This window comes from Gastrolobium bilobum, unplaced genomic scaffold, assembly GCF_033153095.1.
Source record: "Gastrolobium bilobum isolate Gb01-03AN ecotype WA unplaced genomic scaffold, APGP_CSIRO_Gbil_v1 utg11969, whole genome shotgun sequence".
Classification (NCBI taxonomy): Eukaryota; Viridiplantae; Streptophyta; class Magnoliopsida; order Fabales; family Fabaceae; genus Gastrolobium; species Gastrolobium bilobum.
In genome coordinates, this window is record NW_026898204.1 from 366,147 (window position 1) to 381,733 (window position 15,587).

At 32.2% G+C, this 15,587-nt stretch overlaps 2 protein-coding genes across 3 annotated transcripts; one reads left to right on the forward strand and one right to left on the reverse strand.

The window, feature by feature from the left end:
- Positions 1-3,762: 3,762 nt before the first annotated feature.
- On the reverse strand, positions 3,763-9,217 carry LOC133313830 (ureidoglycolate hydrolase). Its single transcript, XM_061515238.1, has 12 exons — positions 9,018-9,217; positions 8,797-8,882; positions 8,225-8,299; positions 7,863-7,991; positions 6,919-7,005; positions 6,539-6,741; positions 6,358-6,460; positions 5,878-5,969; positions 5,745-5,807; positions 5,297-5,537; positions 4,443-4,483; positions 3,763-4,055 (listed from the first exon to the last, which is right to left on the reverse strand). Exons 1-12 carry the CDS (start codon positions 9,207-9,209, stop codon positions 3,958-3,960), a joined length of 1,410 nt encoding a protein of 469 aa, XP_061371222.1. The 5' UTR covers positions 9,210-9,217; the 3' UTR covers positions 3,763-3,957.
- A 1,082-nt stretch (positions 9,218-10,299) lies between these two features.
- On the forward strand, positions 10,300-13,822 carry LOC133313837 (DNA repair protein XRCC4). Of its 2 annotated transcripts, XM_061515248.1 has the most exons (6): positions 10,300-10,369; positions 10,544-10,766; positions 10,877-11,019; positions 11,124-11,252; positions 11,621-11,743; positions 13,317-13,822. In XM_061515248.1, the coding sequence occupies exons 2-6, from the start codon at positions 10,607-10,609 to the stop codon at positions 13,551-13,553; spliced, it is 792 nt and encodes a 263-aa protein (XP_061371232.1). In that variant the 5' UTR covers positions 10,300-10,369; positions 10,544-10,606; the 3' UTR covers positions 13,554-13,822. The 2 variants fall into 2 exon arrangements, with proteins under 2 accessions (XP_061371232.1, XP_061371231.1); XM_061515247.1 differs by lacking the exon at positions 10,300-10,369 and having other exon boundaries at positions 10,524-10,766.
- The last annotated feature ends 1,765 nt before the right edge of the window (positions 13,823-15,587 follow it).

Here is a 15,587-nt window from a genome sequence, read left to right on the forward strand (position 1 = left end):
TCCCTTGCAAAGGCCTACGATCCCAAAGATATTAAGCTTCAGCATTAGAATAAATCAATTTGGACCAAACTCCACCATAATGTGATTAGGCCCAATTTCTTATGATTTCATCAGTACATAAGAGGTTATTTGAGAGTTCAAAAAGCTTCACCATATTTTATTTTGAAAATTCATATTATTATACTTGAACACGAGTAAGTTCTGAATATATATGTCAAGCGAAAATGTCAACTTTTTATCAAATAGAGGCTACGTTAAAATAAAATAAAAAATTATTTACAGGTCAAATATCACAAGCTCAACTCAAGTCTAGTCAAGTGTGAATCGTGAAAGTTAGCTGACATTGTGCTAGAGACATGTTGTGATTTGAGAGTTTTAGCTGATATATTCTCTTGAATCTCTTCGTAGAAGAAGCAATAGACACACACACGTATCCATAAAGGGTTACTCCAATTGCCAAACTAAAATATATGCACTTTTTTATTATTTTCTAATTACTTTTATTTATTGAATCCAGCTATTCCAACTATTGTAATCATAGGTGAGACTTTGAAACACAATATGTGGACACTTTGAGAAAAGCAAAATCTCTTTTCTCACCATACAGAGAAATCCAACTAACAGGATGTAATTATGCTATTCTGGTTGGGTTGCAATCAATTGTTGCTTTAACACCTTTAAATTTCTAATAATTTTAACAATAATAAAATATTTCTAAAATAGAGAAATTATCAAAAATAACATTTAATTATTTATTAAGATTACATAAATATTGCGGAAACTAAATTAGAAATCAATTTTGAAAAATATTACCGCCGCACATGTAACAGGGACAAGTGCAAGGCTAACTACAACATAATCTTATTCCAAAATATATATTCAATATAAATATTTAAAAATTTAAAATATAAATTCAGAATCTAAATATATCTAGTACATTTATTAAATCCTAAACTTAGCTTGAAATTTTTGAGACATTATCCTCACTGTTCATTGCTAGCCACATCATTTGCAACCTGCTTCACTGGAAATCTGCTCCCCGAAGGACCATTGCAGCTAAACAAACACAAACAAAAACAGTCAGCAAAGCTGGTAATCTTAATCAAAACATAATTTATAAACTCAAATATAATAATCACATAATAATTGAATCAAATGTCAATTTCAATATTCATCATATATATTCACATCAAATTAGATATTATCCATTATCTTTATTAAGTTTATTTAGTGGGAAGAGAATCATGGTAGACCTGGGAGACCCTATTAGTCACAAATAATTAAATTTGGCTATCATCAAAACATATTTTCCTAGTGTACACACATCTTCCCAGGAAAATAATAGCAATTTATAATACAATAAATTAATAATAATAATAATAAAAAATTATAAATTAGTAGTAATAATAATAATATTATATATATATATATATATATTATTAGGATTAGATGATAAATTATGATACTATGAGAATTATGATAATATGAGATTTATGTCAATATGAAATTTATGATACTATGATATTTATGATAATATGAGATTTATGATACTACGAGAACTATGATACCATGAGATTTATGATTTTGATACTATGAGATTTATGATTGTGATAATATGTGAAATTATGATTTAAAATTATGTGTGATTAATTAACCAGTGGGAGGATAGCTTTGGGATGGTACCTCCTAAAGTGATAAACACAACCTTTGGGCTTTATGCTTGCCTCCGATATTTATATGATGTGAAAAGATATTATTTGTTTTTCTCAAAGTGGTATCTAGCAGGATTTCTCGGGATATTAGTAGCAGCTTTGGAAAGATGTGTGCACACTAGGAAGAGATGTTTTGATGATGGCCAAATTTGATTATGTTTCCCGAGTCACAGGATTTTTTGGGTTTACCATGGTCTCTTTCCACTAAATAAACTTATTTTTTGGGTTTACCATGGTCTCTTCCCACTAAATAAACTTAATAAAGATAATGAATAATATCTGATTTGATGTGAATATATATGATGAATATTGAAATTGACATTTGATTTAATTATTATATTTGAGTTGTATAAATTGTGTTTTGATTAGGATTACCAGTTTTGCTAACTGTTTGCATTTGTGTTTGTTTGGCTGTAATGATCCTTTGGGGGAACAGATATCCAGTGCAAGTTGCAAATGACGGGGGTAGCAGTGAGGATAATATCTCGAAAATTTCAAGCTAGGTTTATGATTTAATAAATGTATTAGATATATTTAGATTCTGAATTAATATTTTAAATTTTTAAATATCTACATTGAATATATATTTTGGATTAAGATTATGTTTTAGTTAGCCTTGCACTTGTCCCAATTACATGTGCGGCAGTAACATTTTCCAAAATTGATTTTTAATTTAACTTCTGCAATATTTATGTAATTTTAATAAATAATTAAATTTTATTTTAACAATTTCTCTATTATATAACTATTATATTATTGTTAAAAAATTTAGAAAATTAAATCAAATGTCAATTTCAATATTCATGATATATATTCATATCGAATCATATATTATTCATTATCTTTATTAAGTTTATTTAGTGGGAAGAGAATCATGGTAGACCTAGAAAATCCTATGAGTCTATTATGTGATCCGAAAAACCCTGCCAGTTACAAATAATCAAATTTGGTCATCATCAAAACATCTCTTCCTAGTTTACACACCTCTTCACAAAGTTAGTACTAGTATACAAACCCTGCCACATATCACCTTGAGAAGAACAGGTAATATCTTTTCAAATCATAAAAATATCGGAGGGATAAATCCTAAAGCTTGTGTTCATCACTCTAGGATTTATCATCCCAAATCTATCCTCCCACTAATTAATTAATCACACATAATTTCAAATCATAATTTCACATATTATCACAATCATAAATCTCATAGTATCAAAATCAGAAATCTGATGGCATCATAATTCTCGTAGTATCATAAATATGATATTGTCATAAATCATAAATCTCATATTGTCACAATCATAATTCTCATATTCGAAAATAATCATTTATTTCAAAATAAAATAATTTTCGTTATATATATATATATATATATATATATATATATATATATAAAATAAATAAAAATCTTCATATAATATCCTAAAATATTTTCATATAAAATTAACCTAAGAGTAGCTAAAAGATTAGGATTACCTGGTCTTCATATTTGCTAACTTATAGAAGAAAAGCGATTTGGGAAGAGAAACCCGATTGGTAATCAAAGAAAAATAATAAAAAAAAAAATAAAAAGAAATTTGAAAGAAGAAAGAGTAGAAGAAGAGGAGAGGAGAATTAGTTTGGTTAAACTAAACCTTTTTTTATAGTTGAAGTTATGTGCTCAAATATGGACTTCGTACAATTATTTCATTTTTCTTCTTAATTTTCTTATTGGTGAAAATATCGCTGACTCATTATTGACTCAAGGCTAACTTATCATATCTAATCAAATTAAATTTGGTGACGCATCCTAATCCAATCACATTACCAATCAAATAATAACATTAATACATAAATGATCAATCAATTAATAATTCAAATAATCACAATTTATCATCTAATCCTAATATATATATATATATATATATATATATATATATATATATATATATATATTACTAATTTATAATTTATTATTATTATTAATTTATTATATTATAAATTATTATTTTCTTGGAATATTAGTTCTTGTGTAGTACATTACATTGCTCCTAGTCTATCTATAGGCAGTTACCATTTTATTCATGTAAAAAGTGTTCCTTGTAGACCCACTTTCCATATTAGATGGTTCAAACTTCAAACCTCTCACTCTGATAGACAAAAAGGGGCATATCTAAATTTAAAATTATTTAATCAATATGTTGTAACAAAAGTAAATTACATGCCCTTGTTCTACAATGAGAGTCCACGCTAAACTCATAAGAAGATATTACTGAAGGGACAATTTGGCTAGGGTGAGCGCCAATGTTTTTACACCATTTGACATATCCTGAATGTTGGCGAACTCTTCAGGCTTATGGCTGTATCCTGTAAAATTAAGAACAAGAGTATTAATAAATCCTTTTCTTTATAAAGATGTTAGGAAAAAGAAAATAAAATATTTTAGCTTATAACTATTCAGCTTGATATATGCCTTTGATCAGAATGGAAACTGGTAAGCATGACCAAATGCATGTGAACGTATCGGCATTTAACACACAAATTCTGCAATGCTTTTTAGTTCGAAGCTAAATGGATGTCTATTTGCATGAGATTAGAGCTCTACTTTCCATTTTCCAATTACTGTTGGTACTCTCAAATTAAATTACAAAAAGAACACACACCGCATTTTGTTCCCCTTTCTTTGGTTGTTGATAGCACAAACAATTCTTTCGGATTAGTGCACATAACACAAAAAAGCAAAACAGTAAATACCTTTGTAACATGGAATGAAAATCATGCCCATTGGAGACAACCTGCAATTACACAATGTACATAAGCAGCAGATTTTCATTTCACACAAGAGCAACCCACTGTATGGTTTCTTGTAACATAGTATAATCAGACTAAAATGAGCCAGTGAAGGTATGTTTAGCTACTGTCAGAATGTTCAAAACTGTTGAAATATAGGGTTTAGGTGGAAAAGGAGGAAAAGAGAGAAAGGAGGTTCTCAATAATATTCTGAATGTAGGAGGCTCTCAGTAACATTCTGAATGTATGATATTAGATTGATATGATACGAGTGACTAAAAAAACGTACTGACACCTATTTAAACTAATAATTAGGTCAAGTATTAGTGTAGTAATACTACTTCTACAAGATCAGTCCAATAAGTCTACTGACATAACAAGACTCCTAACATAATAAGAATTCTAAGATTCTAACGAGAATTATATTAAATAACATATATACAGTTATCGTGCAAGTCAAAATTGTGAGAAAATGGCAAATTTGGTGAGGCAAAAAGATACTCTACCCATTTACTAGCATGCTAAAGAACAAGACTTCCTTTCTCCTTATTTTTACTTTCCACCCCTTGCCCACCGTTTTGTTTTCCTTTTTGATGAGGTTTGGTTCTTGAATAAAGAGAAAAAGCCAATTGTATTTCAATAGTGCATTATCCCAGTAAATGTGAAATAAAGAACCTTTAGATGAACATTTTTCTTGCTTAGATCCTATACTGATCTCACTTGGAACTTGAAAATTTAAGAAAGGATGTTTTGGGGCACTTCATAAGGAAATAATTTATGCATATTTAAAACCATCTGTCACCTCTCTCTGGAATTACCTGGCCATAAACAACGAATCATGATAGGCTCTACTAATCATCAACTTGCTTGTCAAGTTCAGCTCTTTTGTTGCAGTTTCCATTGCCTTGATGACTGTTTCATCAGAAAGGGCCGGTGGATCCTGATTGATGATATGAAAATCAGAAAGCTTGACACCTCGGGTTTTGGCTATTCTAATTGCTGATTGGTGGATTTTCTCAATCACTTGGTTTCTTCTTTCCTCATCAATGTCTCTTGTGTCTGCAACACCACAAAATAATTACAATGTGAATATTTATATAAACAAGTATAATATACTAGTAACTAGAATTATCCGTAGGTAGAAAGAAATAGTCAAACAGTTTTCTATAACAAAAATATTGGAACAACTATTGCATGGGAAAACCAATAGTAATTAAACATTGTAAGAATGCCAGGTATGACTATAGTTGTCCTGTAAATACATACCAATTTCTATGTGTGCTTTGCTAGGGATGCTGTTGATTGCTCCAGGATGCAGTTCCAAGATGCCTTGCAAAATAAAAGAGGTTAATTTAAATGAATGTTCTAGATTAACCGAGTTACTGCAATAATAACTTACCAACGGTGCCAACAGTATCAATAGACCCAGATTCCAACACATGTTTCTCAACAGCCAGGGCTAATTCAGAGGCTGCCAGACCGGCATCATTTCTGCTCCAAATGATTTATAAATTATACTTGAAGCATTAGAATTCATTAATTAAGAAAATTCAAAAGTAGTGGACTAGATAATGTAATGGGATCAAGAGATAGTATGCTACTCGATGCTACAATTATTTCACTCAAAATTATGGAAAGATCTAGAATAACATCAAAAAGAAAAAAGAAAAAAGAACAAAGATCCGAAAACTGAAGTTTAGTTAAAGACAGTATCAACTGAAGTTGGAAAGCAGAAAAAAAAAGAAAAATGCTTGATAATAAACTTAGGGAAGAATATGAGCAACATAAGTTGCAGTTCAAGTGAATGCAACAATAGAAAAGGACAAAGGTGCAATCCCACAAAAGAAAAGAAGAATATCTATTTTAAGATTGTAGCCACCTGTTAGGCATAAGGACAGCACCAGCATGGCCACCATTGCCTTCAAATTCAACCTTTAGACTTGCTGGAGCTGCAATTGCAGTAACTATGCCTATAGATATACCTGAGTCCAGAAACAAATTACATATCATCATTGAAATTATGGCTAAGGCAAAGATTACGTTAGCCTAGAGAGATGTACTTTCTTCTTCCAGAATAGGCCCTTGTTCTATGTGCAGCTCTACAAAAGCAGAATATGTTCCTTTCTTTAAAGATACACTGGATAAGTCATCTTCATCTTTCGCATACCCAGCAGATCTTGCAGCATCTAAGAAGGATATGTTTTGACTATCAGTTGTTGTCTTTAGAGAATTTTCTAGATTCTCATTCCCAGACATTAAGCGGCTGCACATGAGTAACAAATGATGAAACTTAAAGTAGAATATGGAGTGTAAGTTAAGTCTATCAGAAATTGTAAGATAACATAAATTGAGAGGATAGAAGTGAATTATTGATTTATTCATAAAAATAGCCACAAGTAGGAGTCCTATTCTGAGATAGTATATAAATGCTTTTTCTCACCTTCCCAGGCAACTAATTCCAAAGCGTGTAGGTTCTTCTGATGTGAATAATATGACTTCCAAGGGTCTTCTAGGGGTAAAACCACACCTATGAAGATTTCAGTCAATATCACAAACATTAATACTTATTACAAAAGTGGATAATGATTGGACACTGTAAATCATCTTCACAATTTGGATCTTTCTTATAAGTAATTAAAAGGAATAAGTTGTATTTCAAACTTACTCAGTTAAATATAGTCACATAAATTGATAATTTGTACTTTGTTATTTGCAAGAGATAGCAAGCATATAGGTTAGAAATGAAAATAAAGAGGTTGGACAAAAGATATGGAGTGTAATCTAGAAGAAATAAGAGAAGCAGGTTAGACAAGTAAGATGACAATTAGGAGAATTATTTGGGGCAAGTGGTTAAATAACAGAAAATGTAAAGGAGGAGTTGTCTTGGGAAAAATTAGTATCGACTCGGTAGCTTGCTCTGGTATAGTCCTTGATTCATAGAGATTCAATAACAGAATCACTTTCTCTCTTTGATTCCATATCTCAGCATCTCAATCTCCCTAAAAGCGTATTAATATACCTTATTGTGCTCTTCATAAAATGGTTTAGACCTATAATATTTGGTTAAACATCAAATCATTGACCATTCATTGATACAGTTCTAGTGAATTCCAAACTAAGGGTTTATAGATTTTAATAACTTATTGCATACAAAAATATGTCAGCTTTGTCTTGATTCACTATCTCTAATACCATATAATTTTGGATTTTAACTTATTGAGAAACTAATGCAGAAGAGTGAAAGGCCGTTTAATACACTAGAAATTCAAGGTGCTGAAACTTCCAGGCTTTCTCAGTAATTATCAGAAGATAGCAATTAAAAATTGTCGTATTCTGAACATTCAATTAAGTCCTACGTCAGCAATAACAAGAAAAATTAAAAACCTTTTCAGGACATTGATGGCTTCAATAGCGCCTAAAACACCAACAACCCCATCATATTTTCCAGAGTAAGGTATAGCATCCATGTGCGAACCTGTTGCAGCTGCAGCAAGCTCGGGTTCATGGCCATCCCTGAATAAAGCAAGCAAAGATAAAGCCGATAGTGTAGTTAGTAAATTAAAGGCACACCCTAACTAAGATAGGGAAGAATATGATGTCGATATGAGCTAGAAGATCAAGTCATTGACGAATTGATAAGAATTTAGATATCAGAGAAAGATAATTATAAATGTAAATATCGAGTTGGATGATCTTCCATTCAAAGCTTTAGAGGACAAGCATTTGGGGAACAAGCAGACACTCACCAACGACCAAATATGTTACCAACAGCATCCTCTCTCACAGATAGACCAGCAATTCCCATCAGGTTTTTTACATACCTACAGATGGAAGACGAGAAAAGTCTATAAAGGCAGACATCTCACATTCAAAGCAGAAATATGGTCAAGCACACATGTGTACATGATTGAATAGTTTATTTAGAGGTAAAACTATACATACAAAAGTTAGAAAAACAAAACTTACCCCTCCTTTCTGCAGCATCAAATTCACCTTTGCATCCATGCAATGTTACATCAACACTGTTCTTTTGCACAGAACCACAACTAATTTTACAGCCCTACACCTTAATTATCTCTTTTAGTTTCTTCAAGAGTTCTCTACATAGGATTTTCTATTATTTAGCATTTACCAATTGATTGATCTTACATGCATCCATTTCACATTATATTTTGCTGTGTAAATAAAAGGGGCAGAAAAGATAGCATAATAACTGCAACTTTTATTTTACCCATTTGATCATATATATCCATAGACACACACACACACACATATGGTTACTATTTTCACCAAAAGTGGAAACTTTATTCACACATACCTGCGAGCTAAAACATCCTTCTCAGTATATAAGATCCTGGTCACTGATGGAGCAGGTGAGTCAGAAAATGCTGAGAGCTCATCAATCTAAGAACAAGGTACAGTTCAAAATGTCAAAAAACAATATCACAGCCCAGAAACAAAAAGCATGCCAAACTTCAGTCATAGATTTTCTGTGACATGATGGAATAACAGTGGCACACACTGACACTGATTCAGTACCTGGTTCTGCAGACCCTGAGCATCAACGGACAGTGCAGAGAGGGAAGTGGGTTTGAAAGAGTGAGGTTCATGGATTGAGTAACCAGAGAACTGCTCCATGGTTGTTGTGATTGAAGGGTCTTGTTCATGTTGATGAGCTGAAATTGCAGAAAAAGAGGTGCACAATAAGAGTAGCACGACAGAGGTAACCATTTTTAAGGTATCGTTGGTCTCAGCAGCCACTCACAACTAGTCACCACTGATATATGACGCCTTTGCACGTGTTTTATCCCAACACGTGCAAAAATCACCAAACAAATATATAGTAGTAAAATGAGTTCAGGAATTGATGAGGCTCAAAAACTGAATAAAGATTTTATTTATCATATACTTTATTAATTTTAAGAGTATTAAAAAAGACATTATATAGTCTAATGTTCAACAAAATTTGAAAAAAATAGTTTTTATAAAGGTTAATAATTTAATTATATACTAGGTTAATCCTAGTTGAATGAGTTGCTTAGGCTTGGCAAAAATGTGGCTCGTAACCCGGCTAAAATGAGCCGGGTTGAGTTAGGAAAAAATGAGTTAGTAACTCGAGTCAACCCGACTCGTTTCAGTTCGAAAAAAATCGAGTCAACCCACTGGTCAAACGGGTTGGCTTGCGGGTTATGTTTTTTTTTTAATATAAAAATATAAAAATTAATGAAGGTAGAGTGGAAAGCTAAAACCTAAAATCTCAATTCCAAAGACCCAAATGAAAATACCATGCAACTATCAATAAGTCCAAAACCGTGCATTCAGGACCTTTTTTATAGTATGTGTGACAATGTGAATGTGGTGTCAACTGCCAATAAGTCCAAGTCCAAATGCAAAAGGAATTTTCTATGGTTTATCTGTATAACGTCTTTGTATTGAATGAATTAATAATTTAAGGAAAAAAATTGAGAAGTTATAGCATCAATCAAATTTTATTTTATTTTTTCTATTTTTGCGAGCCAACCCTAATCCAACTCGGGTCGGGTTGGGTTGAGTTTTCTTACTCGTTTATTCTTCGAGCCAACCCTAACCCGACTCGTTTTTTTCGAGTTGAACGCGAGTTGGGCCGGGTTGACCCGTTTTGCCAACGCTAGAGTTGTCATATTCTTAAAATGCATTTCTTATACTTTGTTAAACAAAATTACTTTCTCATAATTTTTTCTTTTCTTTCTTTTAAATCAACAGTGGACTTCACTTTCTCATTTCTTCAGTTAAATTTTAAGTAGGAGTTTCTAATTCTATTTTAGTCAAGAAAAAAAGAAGAAGAAGCATTAAACCTAAATCTTTTTTAGGGAGAAAGAATTCTTATGTTGCTGGAGAGCTCTCTTCTTAAGGTTAGTGAGAGCTTATTTTGCGTGTAATAATTTTTTTGTTTTTTTTGGATCCCACCATGAACGTGGGTACCGCCATAAATTTAAGCGTGCAAGAAACTTTTCTTCTATAAAGCATTGCCCATCTTTTATTATATGTAAATTTTGGATTGAATTTTGTGACGGCCGAATTGGCAGGGTTTTGAACCGGAGAGGGGGAAAACGCCATAGCCAAAATCTTGTAGCTCCTTCTCCATATTGATGGAGGAGACAAAGAAACATACGTGCTTGAAGCTCCACTTTCCAAATAATAGCGACATTAACAGTGGAGAAGGAGAACCCATATTCGTGAAGGGCACTTGGTTTCACAGCCACTTCGACCTCGCCATCACCGATGGTATCAATGCCTGGCACTGCCACGGTACCCTACCCTTTTGACTCCTTTTTCGTATTCCGTTACCCTTTTCGAGTATCATGGAAAAACAATCATCAAGTTTTGATTTTTAATTTTGGGGTAATTGAAATTGTTAGCATCGGAGGAGGAGGTGAAGCAGCGTGCTGCTCAGTGGGACCAGCCAGCTTCGGAGTACGTGATGTTGGCTGAGCGTTACTTGGGGTTTCAGCAACCTGGTTCTGTGTATGCTTTTGATGATGCTGGTGATGGCCATAAGAGGGTAACTAACTGTTATTTGCATGCAGTTGTGGTGATCCCGTGAAAATTGTAGCCTTTTTTTTTTTTTTTTAACTATTGTTTATGTGATTGATGTGAATGTTGCAGCTGTCGTGGACGTTTGATAAGGAAGGAATGACACTGCAATGGAGATGGAAATGCATGCCGTCTAGTAATTGTAAGAAAACTACTGCAGACATATTGGACTTTCTAATGGATGCAAACACAACGCTAAGTGTAAGATTCTGCTTAACTTTTAGACTGTCTTTGAACGTGTTTTTTTATACAAGCAATTTCAAGCTCACTGTATGGCATTCGCTTGTCTGTTCTATAATGGCCATTGTGTTGGAGATGTCATGCTTAAGCAAAATTTTGGTACCTTTTTTCTGCTTGAATCAATGGTGGGATTCTAATAGCACCTTTTTTCTTAACATCAAGATTAGGGCAAGAGTCTTTCTCACTTATTCAAATCCTGTTGGGTGTGTATGCAATTCACCATTGAATAGTATTGGAATAATGTTGCTACATGCAACACTCCTCCCCTTTCTTTAGTTTTGAACATTTTAGTTAGGCGTGTTTGTTTATATCATTATATGCATGTACAGGAAGAAGTTGTCAGAAAAACTAAATTGTATGAGAAGATGAAAGTGGAAGCTGAGAAGTGCTTAGCCCAGAGTGAGAGAATCGCCAATGAGAGGGTGGAATTTGAATCTGAAATATATGTAAAGGTAACTTTTTAATTTTTGCTTGGTTTCCTAGCATAGCATGGCATAGTATTGTGTCACTTAAGAAGGCAGGTTGGTGTTGGTAGACTACTGAAAATATTAATTAAGTGAACTTTTAATATCTTCCGAATATCTAACCCATTCTCAACTGTATGTTGAATTCCCAATTTACAAGTTTATAGCAATACATGTTCTGCTTGACTTGTTCAAAATTTTGGTGATTTATAGTCCATCAGAGTCATGAATTAAACTGTGTTATTTTGTTGGTTCTCTGTTTTTGTAGTGATGAACTAGCTGTGATTAACTTTTTTATAAGGCTTTGTGCATGAGAGCCTTTTCTATTTTCTTGTAAAAGTAATTGTTTAAATCTTTCTCTTGACTTGTGTACTTCTTCTTTACCTCTTTTAACAGTTATGAATCCTTGAAAAGCAAGATAAGTGGGTTGGTAAGAGAGTGTTCCCTATATTCTGCGCTAAGTTTATTTCCATTAACCTCTGAGCTTTTAGCTAATTTAAGCACATCTTATGCTTTCAAAATTACATAGCTTGAATAAGTTTGTACTTTTTAGAGTCTTATACTATATTAGTTTTGACAGGAATAAAACTTAGTGTTTCTATTATACAATCATGATATATGAGGGAAAATGTCTGAGTAAAATGGTACCTGGATGCAAGGTCTGAAAACTTATTTGAGATTACTGCTTCTCTTGCTCTCTCTCCCCTTCTCTCTGCACTGACCTTTTCTTTCCTTAGTTTTCCATTGAACAGGATGCAATTGTTGTAAAAATACACATGCAGCTCCTCTATTGTGGGCAACTACGTTTACATCCATGTTATTGCCTTCACGGTTAGAAACTAGGTTAATCTAACAATAAATATGCTGGCTGACCTGGGTCAGTGAGTGCACAAGGCTTCTATAAATATTATTGCAGGGTCTGGAAAGGGTCAGATGTAATAATCTAACCACAAAATATTTGTATGTTGACCACCAAGCATTGGTTATAAATGACATAGATATAAATATTTTTCTCTTGGAAACTCGTATACCGTGCCTCAAGTATTTCAGTACCTTTTTATTGCCTCAAGTATCTCTAGACTGAAATACATTAAATAGCCAACAAAAAATATTTAATTTATGAATTTATTATCTACTATAGCAATAATTTGAGCAACATGATACACTTGCAATTAATGTGCTTCTATGTTGTTGATTATCTTTCTGAACAGTAATACTGCCTAATCCACATTTCTCTTTTTCTGTGTCAATGCCTAAATTGCGAGCTGAAACTGAAAGTGGGTTTAATTTAGCTTGCCATGAATGGGAACATGCATAAAATATAAATAAACATAAGATTGAACAATATAGGAAGACATCCCTTTCATCAACATCTGCTTATATATTGAGGCTAATTTTACTGGTGGAAAGGATAATTGTGTTAATATTACCTTTTCTTGTCTCCTTTGGATGCTTTTCATTACATGTACTATTACAAATCTTTGCATATTTCTTTCTGCTTTCCTTTTTTCCAAAGTTCCAATCTTTAAATCTGACCTTGCATTTGTTTGTTTTGCTTTAGTTTCTGGGGGTCTTGAATTCTAAGAAAGCAAAACTGAGAGAGCTTCGAGATCAGCTGTCAAAACAAGGGAATGCAGAGAAATCTCCTCAAGAGGAAGACACAGAAAAAACTGAGAGTTTTGACGAAGAAAGTGACGATGACAAAAGTGACGAAGATCCTCTAAAGTATGTTACTAGTTCTTCAAAGGATGTTAGAGCTAATAAGCCTTCTCGTGCAAAGAGAAGTAGACACACATGACATATTATCTGCACCAATCAAGAGTTGATTTTCACCTTGGATTTGACATCTTTACAAAAATTAGTTAACTAAGATTAACATGTGCCTCTTGTTATCCATGCCTCATAATCCATATAGAACAGTGTAAATCTTTTGTCTTCTCTTGTGTACACGGTTTTATGTACTTCTCAGGTTCTATGTGGAGTGTTGACTGCCTACACAGAGCTGTAGGCGGAAACCATTGCATGACCACCACTCGAGTAGCAATTCTGTGGGTTGGTTCAAGGCATAGCAGCTTCTTAGACTAGAACTATGGTTTTAACTTTTTACTCCTAAAATAAGATAGGTATTTCAATTTATCCTGGTTAATACAAGACATTGTACAATGCAAATCTATTAAAAATGTAGGTAGATGCATCTACAATTTAGGAATGGGTTAAGTTTTTTTTTTTTTTTTTGTTGCCCTTTTTGAGATATCTTGTAAATTTAATTTTTTTTTTTTTTTAATTCAGTTCGTTTTCCGATTTTACCAATTTTTAAAATTGCAAGATCTGTTCAATTTTTTTCTTTTTAAAAAGAATCATTTCTTTTCAAATGGGCTCTCGTAAAGTTTTAGAGAAAAAAAAATGTAAAAGTGACAGGTAACTTAAAACTTATGATTATTTAATGATAATAAATAGATATGGAAAGAAATAGTCATTTGGGCTTTGAATGGGGGCGTTTGGTGTAAATATTTCTTTTTAACTGAGAAAAAAAGATTTATAAGAATATGATGGAAAAAAAAAATTCCTGAGAAAGTAACAAAAAAAAAGTGTTTGATATGTCAAAATTTTATTGAACAAATAAGCTTAATTTATTGAAAATGTGTTTAGTTGATGATAGAATATTAAAGGAAATCTCAACTGAAATTACCAAATTACCCATATATAATTTTTGAATTTTGTCCCGTCTCTTCATGGCTACTTACTTGTTTATTTTGTTTTTCACTACTACACCTTTGCCACTTTCTCTTCTTTTGCCTCCATTTCCGACGGTAGAATTTTTATGGTTGTTGACTAATAGTAGAAATATCAGAGGGTATTATAGTCTGAATATGTTAAAATTAGAATCAGAGTACATGGCAAAAAAATACCATAGGTTTGGGGGGCATTATTTTTTTCCAGTGATTAGTGCAAATGTGGATTGATGGGAGAATATTTTTGTAGGGAATAAATGAGGATACTTTATACCAAATATAAACAAAAAAATATTCTCCACCTCACTTCCCCATTATTCTAAACAAAAGCTTCATACCAAACATCTCCTAAGTGTCTTTGTAATTTTCACTTCGATTGTCAAACTTAAGTTATGGGAAAAGTGTTTCTTTGTAACCCTAAAATTTTACCTCATGCAATTTTGGGCGTTTTGTGATTTTTAAAAAAAAAATTGTAAGTATTTTAAAATTTTCACTTTTACCTTGTATCATAAATTTTATTAAAATACCTTATATTATTTTTTTCAATCCACAAAATTATATCGTTTTTAGATTGTATGAAATAATATTTATACATAGTCATATTGGCAAATAGCCGAAAAATGTCTGTTTGCAAAGGTAGAGAGTATGTTCACCATACCATGAGTTATGAGTAGTAATCATACTGCAATGATGTCTTTGAGTTTTATAACGAGGCTTTAATTGTGTGCAGGTAATAGCTCATGGCCTGAGTTGGTTGTAGTGGAAGGAACGGTAGCAGAGGCTACTATTGAGAAGGGGAATTCTTTGGTGAATACTATCATTGTGCTAGAAGATAGAATAGTTAGAACAGCTTTCAGAAGCGTTTTGGTAGAGAAGAAAAAAGATTTTATCAGGAAAATATAATTACAAATTAAAAAAAAAATCACAAAACAGGTCTTATCAAACGAATTTTTTTTATTTTTTTTTCTAAAATTCAAAAACCTGTTTTTAGAAACAGTATTCAAACAAAGTTGAAATTATTCTAACCAATAATCCCAACGAAAACTTAGAATTTATATTTTTGAGTGCTTACCTAAACATATTTATTCAACTATTTTCAT

Bases quoted from the DNA above. Each gene is read 5' to 3' on its own strand.
- LOC133313830 (XM_061515238.1), bottom strand. From the start codon at position 9,209: ATGGTTACCTCTGTCGTGCTACTCTTATTGTGCACCTCTTTTTCTGCA. The intron at 6,742-6,918 runs GTGAGAAAAAGC...ACTCATGTGCAG, and splicing joins GGAATTAGTTGCCTGGGAAG to CCGCTTAATGTCTGGGAATG. The intron at 5,538-5,744 runs GTATGTATTTAC...GTGGTGTTGCAG, and splicing joins CAAAGCACACATAGAAATTG to ACACAAGAGACATTGATGAG.
- LOC133313837 (XM_061515248.1), top strand. From the start codon at position 10,607: ATGGAGGAGACAAAGAAACATACGTGCTTGAAGCTCCACTTTCCAAAT. The intron at 10,767-10,876 runs GTACCCTACCCT...TGAAATTGTTAG, and splicing joins CAATGCCTGGCACTGCCACG to CATCGGAGGAGGAGGTGAAG. The intron at 11,744-13,316 runs GTAACTTTTTAA...GTTTTGCTTTAG, and splicing joins AATCTGAAATATATGTAAAG to TTTCTGGGGGTCTTGAATTC.